The 9952-nt window shown below is 39.2% G+C and overlaps 1 protein-coding gene across 1 annotated transcript; it reads left to right on the top strand.

Moving 5' to 3' along the window:
* Positions 1–963: 963 nt before the first annotated feature.
* Positions 964–9902, top strand: bag3 (BCL2 associated athanogene 3). The gene is made up of 4 exons (XM_008430021.2): positions 964–1306; positions 5763–6092; positions 6756–7103; positions 8460–9902. Exons 1-4 carry the CDS (start codon positions 1106–1108, stop codon positions 9129–9131), a joined length of 1551 nt encoding a protein of 516 aa, XP_008428243.1. The 5' UTR covers positions 964–1105; the 3' UTR covers positions 9132–9902.
* Positions 9903–9952: the final 50 nt, after the last annotated feature.

Raw genomic sequence — 9952 nt, 5'->3', positions numbered from 1 at the left:
CACCCGCGGAGGGTGAGAAGGGAATTTTTTTATGGATTTAATAACACAATGTAAATATATAATATAATACAATATAATATAAATCACTTCAGTAATTAGATACAAAACAAAGTTTTGAATTGAATTTGAATCTGAATATATCTGCATTACATTAAATTATACCATAAATTCCATTGAACTAAGTTAGAGCTCAATTGAACTCATCCTACGTGCACAAAGGAGCATTATAGTAGATCCTTCCTCCAGCAGCTGCTGAACTAACCACTGTAATCACTTCTTCCAACAATCTCAATAAGAATTTATGGTATATACTTGCAGGTATTTGCAGCAGTTTTATATTCACATATAATAAATACTCTGTTGTTTGCACATTTTGTATATTCTTGCCCATTTTTATATTGTAATTTTGTCCTTATTGTTATATATTACTCTTAATTTTGTTTGCTTGTCTTTTATGTATTTGTGTGAACCTACATGCATCCTTGTCCTTACTTACTGTTTTTACTGTTAAATTTCCCCAATATGTGACAATAAAATGTTTTCTATTCTAGTCTGCTGACTCACATTGTCACTTGCTGCTATGCGAAGATAATTTAAGTTTAAGGGAGCTGTAAAATCTGTTTGTTTTTGCCAGTATTCCTATTAGCATCCCCCTTGACAGAATAAAGAGGAAGGACTGTCATTAGAGGTGTCACCGTGCCTACACTCTTTCACACCAGCAGTTACATAATTGTGAACCAAATCCAAGCAAATCTTTGGACTAGATTCATCATCGTGTGAGAGTCTGACTCCCATCTATTTGGAGATTTGTTTTTATTCAGAAAAAAATTAGGAATTCCCTTTCGTGTCCCGGGACACATCGCGAGAGGGAATCCTTCTGCTCGTTTTTGTTTACGTATGTATCGGTAATAAAAACAAAAATTAATAAATAAATAAGATGAGATGAACGTTATTCTGCTCCGAGTCGTCTGTGTTTGGGGTCTGAGGAGCCAGCGCGCTGCGTTCGCCGCCCCCGACATTAACCCCTCGCTATTTCCAGAAACTTCCAGCCCACTCCCCCACGTCACCAGTGGGAATCTTTAAAGCGACCGTCGCCCCGTGTAACATGTCTCAACACTCGGCCGCCTGCAACATGAACGCCGTGAAGACGCAGTCACCGATGCCCGCCGCGATGGCGACCAACGACAGCGAGCCTCTGCCGCTGGGCTGGGAGGTGAAGATCGACCCGCACACCGGCTGGCCCTTCTTCGTGGACCACAACAACCGGACCACCACCTGGAATGACCCGAGACACGACACCAGAAAGGTAACGGAACCGGGATAATAAAGTTGGTGTGATTGTCAAATGTCGGCTAAACGCGTTTGTTTACGTTGGTTTTGTTTCTAACAGCGCGTTACGCAGATTTATTTATTTTTTATTCGTGCGCTGAATTCGTATGTTACACATTAATATTGTTGCCGATAGGCCTTGTTAGGCAGCGTCACCTCCCCCTCACTGACAGCTCATAAGCCTAATATAACGGATGACCATTGCCGTTTTATTCCCATGCCGTGATCTAACTATTATTATTACTCGGTGAGTCACCGCGCCGCATGGATCTGATCCCTGTGTTTGGAAAAACGGCGATCGGATCGTAATAAACTTTTCCCTTACAAGGATTCAACCAGCTCTCGCTTCAGTAGTAGGCAAGAGAAACCGCCTGACTTATAATTGTGATATATAAATAACGTAAAAATTATTATTAATAATAATAAGGGAGCAGAAAGTGATCGGATCTGCTGTGTAGACCCGGCCTGCCAAGCTGGTAATCTTCCCTCCCAGAGACAGACTCTTGTTTTCCAAAGTTAGTGTGCTGAGGAATCTGCTGGAAAGACACAGCTGTTGGGGGATAAAATTGGTGCAGGCAGTCTGCAGTGTCCTGTGCAAGCAGAGGGCAAAGGGTCGTTCACAGCTATTTCACCATGGAGGCTCCTGCTTTACATATAAATCCAGTTTACAGTGGTTTTTTGAGTATTTTTGCAGGTTTGTTTAAAGTTTAAATGGGTGGGAACCTGTTGCTACTACAAGGCCATAAGCCAAGTTTCATCTGTGGGCCCACCTCCAGTTAAAGGAGAAGTGTAATTTCTGTCAGCAATAGTAGAAATGTTTGCAAGATTAAAGCAAAGGCTTTAACCTGAAGGAGAAATAAATATTCTACAGTTTAATATTTTGAGAAGTTTGAAGCTCAAACATGTATTAGTTTAAATTTTTATCTAGGTATCCATCTCCAGAGGTGGGTATATAACTAAAGGTTGTACTCAAGTAAAGCGGCACTACTTCAACATATTTTTACTCAAGTAAAAGTAAAAAGTATCCGTCCAAGTTATTACTCAATTAAGAGTAAAAATGTATTTGGGAAAATGTTTACTCAAGTACTGAGTAACTGATCAACTTATCCATAATTAAAGATTTAAATATTACATCATCAGATGGATCAAATCATGAAGTTAAGTGGAAATTTTAGTATTTTAAGGATCAAAATGACAATAATTCATATAAGTAACAAAAGTAATAAAATCATCAGGCAAAGAAAATTTTTCTAAATCAGTTTCTTTCAATAAAAAACTTCAGAAACTTTAACAAAAACTGCAGTTGTGTGTCTGGTGAATTTTAGATTAAAACATGTTTATTTTTCATTCAATGGGTAGAAAATCCAGACATTTTACTGAAGAGTAGAAATTCTTCATAATAAAATTACTCATGTAAAAATGAAAGGTACAGAAATACCCGTAAAAGTATCTATCTATCTATCTATCTATCTATCTATCTATCTATCTATCTATCTATCTATCTATCTATCTATCTATCTATCTATCTATCTATCTATCTATNCTATCTATCTATCTATCTATCTATCTATCTATCTATCTATCTATCTATCTATCTATCTATCTATCTATCTATCTATCTATCTATCTATCTATCTAGCTATCTATCTAGCTATCTATCTATCTAGCTATCTAAGTTTAATGTTAAACAAATGTAAATAAAGTAAGTCTGACAAACATATTTTGATTTTTGTAACAAATAAAATCCTTTTTCCTAAGTTTTAGCTCCTTTCTCTTTCAGTTTATGAGCAGCAAGCAGGTCATAAAGTGAATCACCAATCAATTAGCGTGATTACTGATTATCTCATCATGCAGCATTTGTTCAAACTAATGGGACTCTATTAAAATTTTTAATCACATTAACTGCAGGGTTTGTAATTAATTGGTCACAATCATATTCTAATCGACATAAGAAGCAACATTTTCCATTCAAAAACTCTTTTGGCCGTAAATTATTGAATAAATTGCTCAATGACAAATGTATTTATTGATTATAATCTGTTATTTAGTTTATTCAGCCACCATATTGGAGAAAATATGCTATAATATCCATTCATGTTTCAAGTGTTTCATAAACTCCTCATCATTCACACAACTTATGTAAAAAAACTTATTTAGAAATCTGATGCTAACGTTAGCATTAGCGTCTGTGCTGCTGCTACATGTTTGGCACTGAGATGCTATTTTAGGCTTGAATAGCTTCGCTAACTCCTTTTAGCTCAATTTGGACGCAGTAATACTCTTTTCCAGAGTTTTATCAGATCGTTTTAAAGCAGAAATTAAACCCCAGTGGGTCAAAAGAAGCGGCTTTGTTTACGGACTTCGCTTGTGGGTCAGATTTACGGCAGTACCAGAAACGCAAAGCAAAGGTTCCGACTCTGCGCTTTTGCGTTAAAATGTTTTAAAGCGTTAAATAATAAAAATAAATAAGTCGTTTTTTTTCTTTTCTTTTACAAGATAATCTTGTAATTGTTTTGTTTTCTGTTAGATTTCAAACTACCGTCTTTATGAAGGAACCTACAGCAGATTCTCTTTTATGCTTAATGGCGGTGCACCAATCCACGTTGTACCAGCTAATACCGATATTTAAAAAAAAAAATTAAAGTTTGATCTGCTAATTCAGATTATGGTTGATTGCTGAGTAAAAAAAACAACTCAAACGGAACAATTAAATGCAGTAAACATTGACCATGAGTGCTGCACCATGTTTAAATTGGGCATAGTTTAAGAGATTAGCTGATCAAACACATAATTTTTTTCCCTATTCAATAAAGGAATTAAAACAACCCCCTATTTTTGGTATGTAAACACACATACCAAACTGCAAAAAAACATCATGTTTTTTGCATTGTTTTTAAGTTTCTTTTAAAAAAATGTTTTTTTAAAGTAACATTTTAAGAGCATATGGCTATAAATGAGGACAATTCTCTCATTTTCTGTTGGATCGGAAACTCTGACGGATCCTGCAACAGATTTTTCTTTGACCTTTTATGTCCAATAACAAGTTTTTCAGTTTTATTTTTGAGGTCTGACCTTTCAATTTTCACTGCAGCTGTTCCTGATTATCGCAAGATTATAAAGCAATTTCATTGGGATTTGTTTTAATTTACATTAAAAAAACATTCACCATAATAATGAAAAATATGCATCACAGTTTTTCCCTATTTTGCTAGCAAATCTTCATTAAGTATATAAACTTTTTCATGGTTGTGTTGGGAAAAAAAGTAGCTTATTTGGTTTTAAGGCACAATATACAAAATATGTGATGTATACACAAAATTCTGTTGAAATAGAAGAAATCCTGGATAAAAAAATCAAATAAATTCACTTTTCTTTTACTGTATGTTGCGATAATCTGTCATTAATATGCCAGAAGTGTCTTTTAAGCTAGAGATGTAGAGATGTGCGTTGCAGGAAAAGAAAATAACTGGGCCTAAATGTAAACATTAATACAATAAAACACATTTTACCATAAAAATCATTTTGCACTCAGAGGCTGACTGGCAGATGTTGTTTTCCTCTTTCCAAAGCACAGAAGTGAGACTTTTAGCATGACTCTGAGAAAATATTCAGCCTCACCCCACGACCTTCGTTATTGTCTGAGACTGAGCGAACGATCGGTTTGTTTTTCTAATGCACCATTAAAAAATCAAATCAGTTTGGGGGCAGAAAAAATCCTGTGACAAATTCACAAAGACAGAGGAGGGAAGAGTAACCAAAAAATTTTACTCAAGTAAGAGTAAAAAGTAAAAGAAATGACTAAAGTAAAAACATATTTGATAAAAAGTCTACTAAAATACTGTGTAACTCAAATTAGCAATAATTTTATATTTAAAAATTACATCATCAGATAAACCAAATTATAAAGTTAAGTGGAAATTTTGGTATTAGAAGGACAAAAATGACAAAAATTAATATAAGTAACAAAAAATAACAAAATCAGGCAAAAGACAATTTTTCCAAATCAGTTTCTTTCAATAAAAAACTTTAATAAAAACTGCAGGTGTGTCTCTGTGTCTGGTGAATTTTTGATTAAAACATGTTTGTTTTTCATTCAGTGGGTAGAAAATCCAGAAGTTTTACTCAAATAAGAGCAGAAATACTTCGTAAAAAAAATTACTCAAGTGAAAGTAAAAAGTGCTGCATTGTGAAAAAACTCCTACAGGTAAATTATTTTCAAAAAGTTACTCAAGTAAATGTAACAACCCAACTCTGCACATAGACATTATTCATGTAATATGGAATAATAAATGTGGTGATCACTATAAAAAATGCAGTTGTGTGTTTAAAACAGTTATTTGTGTTCAGGCTTATGCTGGATTTTTATTATAGATGCAAGTAAATAATAAAAATGTATAATTCCAGTCAAATTTACTGTAAAATTCACATTTCAGATTCGAGAAGTGTCAGCAAACGGGCCCAGCGCATCAGCAGAATTGAGCCCCGTGGAGCCTCTGAAGACGTTTGTGAGAGAGATGAAGCATCCGATTCTCCGGCCGGGTTACATTCCCATCCCGGTCTACCACGACGGAGCAGATGTGAGGCAGCAGCAGCAGCATCCGTGTTACTCCTACATCCAGCCGGTCGCCGCCCAGAGCGTCCGGACCGAGGGTCCGACGGCGCCGCAGACATCAGGGCTCCATCACAGACCCAAATCACCGCTGCTAGGACACGCTGACGCCGAGTGTGGGAAGACCGGAGCACCGGTTTCACCAACATCAGAGGTACTTTGCGACTTTGCGACACCCTTTATAATTAAAACCCGATCAAATGACCTTTAGCCTTTACAGGGAGGCTGCAGGAAAGATTAAAATTTATTAGTGATATAAAAGCCAAATATATTGTATAATCAGGTTTTCTGGGAGTTGGTTGAGCAGCGTTGAAACTGTTGCGCCTTGTTGAAGTACTCATAAATGAGAACTGGCTAAGTAAACATATAAATGGATAAAATATGTTTCAATCCTTATAGGAAACAATGCCGTTGGTATTTGAAGGACCAAAATGACAGTAATTTATATAAGTAATAATAAAATCAGGCAAAAGAAAATTTTTTCCAAATCAGTTAAAAAATGTGTAAAACTTTAATAAAAACTGCAGGTGTGTTTCTGTGTCTGGTGAATTTTTGTTTTTCATTCAGTGGGTAGAAAATCCAGAAATTTTACTGAACTAAGAGAAGAAATACTTCATAATGAAATTACTCAAAGTACACCGTAGTAAAAAAACTCCTAAAAGTAAATTGTTTTTCCAAAAAGTTACTCAAGTAAATGTAACTAGTTACCCAACTGTGGTATTTAACCCCCTTTACTCTGATACCTCTAAATAAATCACTTTGACAAGATGCTGCATGTCTGTTATGTTGTTTTCTTTCTTTTTATTTTATTTTGAAGGTCAACATGGCCGCCCATCACCAGCCAGCGCGGCCCAGCAGCTCCGGCCTCCAGCCCGGCTACATCTCCATCCCAGTGATCCACGAGGGCGGAGGGGGCCAAACGCCGCCTCACATGAACCCGTCGGTTTACGCCCAGCGCGTTCCCTACGCCGAACATCAGCCGCCGTTCCATCACCGCCTTCAGACGGAGGACTGGCCCCGCTACCCCGCCACGGTGCAGCCCCCCAGAGAAAGGGCTTCCCCGACCGCTTTCCCCCAGCATCTCGACGCCACGCCTGCTCACCTTCCGCCTCACGTCAGGAGCCACTCACCTGTTAAGATACAGGTGATGGGGGAAAGGCCGCAGGTAATTTCACTTTCCTTTGTGAACTCTGTGAACTTTTATGAAGAATGTGAAAATTGTCACCATGTTGTAACAGTTTATGAGGCAGACTCACGTTAAATAATCTGAAAATAAAACTTTTATTAAGAAAATGCAGATTATAAACTATAAACAAACAAAATAATTGTAATGACTAAAATTTGTATTGTTATGTAACTTTTATAATGAGCTGTAGAGTAGCGGGAGCATGAGAGTGATTGACAGCGCTAAGATCCTCCTCCTGGCTCTGATTGGTTGTTTCTGACTGAGTGGTGTATTTATGCAGTTTGTACTGGGAGCAGAAAGCAGATATTAAACTGCCATAATGATCATTTTAACAAATATGTTTAAAAAATCCTTATTTTTAAGGCTCATACTGCAGCTTTCACTCTTTTGGAAAAAATAATCTCAACTGTTAAAAACATTTTTGCGAAATTGAGGAAGTTAATTCAAATTTAATCAACCTTTCAACTTCAAGACGTGCTTAAAAAAACAGACTTTGATGGAAACAGTCATAAATTAAATACCGTATTTTCCGCACTATAGGGCGCACAGAATAGACGGTACAGTTCGGGTTGCCACCCGTCCCGTATTAAACCTATACGGGACGCGATTTTTTCCATATTCTACAAATGTGGATGTGTAATAATAAAGAAGTGGTCCACATGGATGTATAATAATAAAGTGGACCCGAGTTCTTTATATACTAGGCAGCCTCAGTCATTGTTTCACTCACGGTGTTGGTGTTGCGATATTGTGCCCAACTGCTTTCTGGGTAACACGGACCAACCGACACGCTGCCGCGGCAGTCTCTGTCTCTTCCCGCCCCCCCGGCTTTAAATGTATAGGGGCTGGTCCCTTGGTAGCCCTAGTCGAAGCATCCCGGATGAATATCTAAAGCCACTTTGTTGACATAAAGAATGTCAACAAAACAGTCCGACTCGGGTCGGCGAGGAGAACCTTCCGCGACTGGGCCGGGGCCGGACGATGGTCACCCTTCTCCGTTCGCGCACAGCATGTTGGTGGAGAACGTGGTGCTAAATGACCTGCAGACGACCTGATTGTCAGGTCGGTAGGTAGATATGTCAGTCAAACTTTATTAATAAACCAGCGTTCTGACAACTATCCCAGCATGCACCGCGCGCTTCTTCTTCTATGGGCAAAATGAAGTTGGCGGCTGGTTACCGTAGTTGCTAGACCTGTTGTGGCTCAATATTGGTCCATATATAAGGCGCACGATTATAAGGTGCACTGTCGGCTTTTGAGAAAATTGAAGGTTTTTAGGTGCCTCATAGTGTGGAAAATACGGTAACTTATTCTCTGTTCCTCTCTACTCTCAAGGCTCCACAGCGTGTCCTGTCGAGAGAAATGCCCCAGTGGACGGAGCAGGAGCATCAAATCGTGCAGCACAAACCCGAGAGCACGACGGTTCCCCAAATGCTGCACACAGAAGCAGACGTCCCCAAGTCGCCACAGCCACAGCCACAGCCACTCCAGCAACCTCAAACGCATCACGAAGCGTCTCCGCAGGCTCAGAAGCCGGAGCTGCCACCACACCACATGTCCGACATCACGGTTCAGATACCTCCGAAACCAGAAGCCCAGGAGGCACCAGCCGACGTCCCGCCTGCGCAGACCGAGGCAGACCCGACCGTCAAGTGCCCGGTACACCCAGGGCTGGCTAAAGTGCAGCAAATCCTGGAAAGAGTCACCAAGTTGGAGCAGGATGTGAAAAGCTTCAGCGGAAAGAAAAATGATAAGAAATACTTGCTACTGGAGGAGCTCTTGACCAAGGAGCTGCTGGCGCTAGACTCTGTTGACCCTGAAGGCCGTGTGGACGTACGGCAGGCGAGGCGGGACGGCGTCCGCCGCGTGCAGACCATACTGGAAGAACTGGAGCAACTGGAGGAGCATTCTGCCAGTGAGGCTGCACTGGATAGAGACAGTTTGACACAGAAAGGAGAGCCCAGCGTGATCACTGAGAGCCTGGAGATGGCGAAGGAGAGATTATGACTGAACACCTCATAGTGGAGAGATTCCTCAACCTACAGCATTTGTGGAAGTTGCATGCATTGATTCAAAGTGTTGCTATGTCCATTCAGCACATAATCGATGGTAGCCCAGTGGAACTGTATTGTTCAAGCCATTGTTGTTGCCTTTCTGTTGTTCCAGTATCTTTAAAGCAAGATTGCACTCGTCAGTGAGTTCTTCTTGACAACATTGTTAAACGTATTTTTGTTTCAAGTACGAGGCCTTTATTAATAAATGGAAGAGAACAAAAGTATTTTCTTAAGAAACGATATTTGGAGTTGCCTTTTGTCTGATTAAATCCTCTATGAAGCTTTTCTTAATCTAGTCAGAACACGAGTTGGGCTTTAAAGCAGAACGCCTGAGTCAACAGAACCAAATTTCTCCCAGTGAATGCCATCTGTTCTTGTTGGAGCTGCTTTGTCACAAAACACAGTGCATTTGTTTACTACGTGCTGCTTTATGGCATATTGCTGATTTTGCTGTCTTTGCACTTTGCCGTCACTGAGAATCAGGGTTCCTGCACGGTTTTATACGTCAACGTCCCATAACTTTAAAAAAGTCTCAGAAATGTTTGCTGTTTATTTTGGTTCATTTTCAAAGTATAAAATCAAAAGTTCAGCATGATTTAGATGTTTCAACGGCAGCGAGGCTTTAAATGTGGAATCTACCATAATGAGGGAGGATGGATGGATGGATGGATGGATGGATGGATGGATGGTTGGATGGATGGATGGATGGATGGATGGATGGATGGATGGATGGATGGATGGATGGATGGATGGATGGATGGATGGATGGATGGA

This window comes from Poecilia reticulata, linkage group LG15, assembly GCF_000633615.1.
Source record: "Poecilia reticulata strain Guanapo linkage group LG15, Guppy_female_1.0+MT, whole genome shotgun sequence".
NCBI lineage: Eukaryota > Metazoa > Chordata > Actinopteri > Cyprinodontiformes > Poeciliidae > Poecilia > Poecilia reticulata.
This window is presented reverse-complemented; position numbering and strand designations above follow the sequence as displayed.

Excerpts from the sequence above, each read along its gene's own strand:
- bag3 (XM_008430021.2), top strand. The coding sequence starts at position 1,106 with ATGTCTCAACACTCGGCCGCCTGCAACATGAACGCCGTGAAGACGCAG. Across the intron at positions 6,093-6,755 it reads CGGTTTCACCAACATCAGAG|GTCAACATGGCCGCCCATCA; the intron begins GTACTTTGCGAC and ends TTTATTTTGAAG. Across the intron at positions 7,104-8,459 it reads TGATGGGGGAAAGGCCGCAG|GCTCCACAGCGTGTCCTGTC; the intron begins GTAATTTCACTT and ends TCTACTCTCAAG.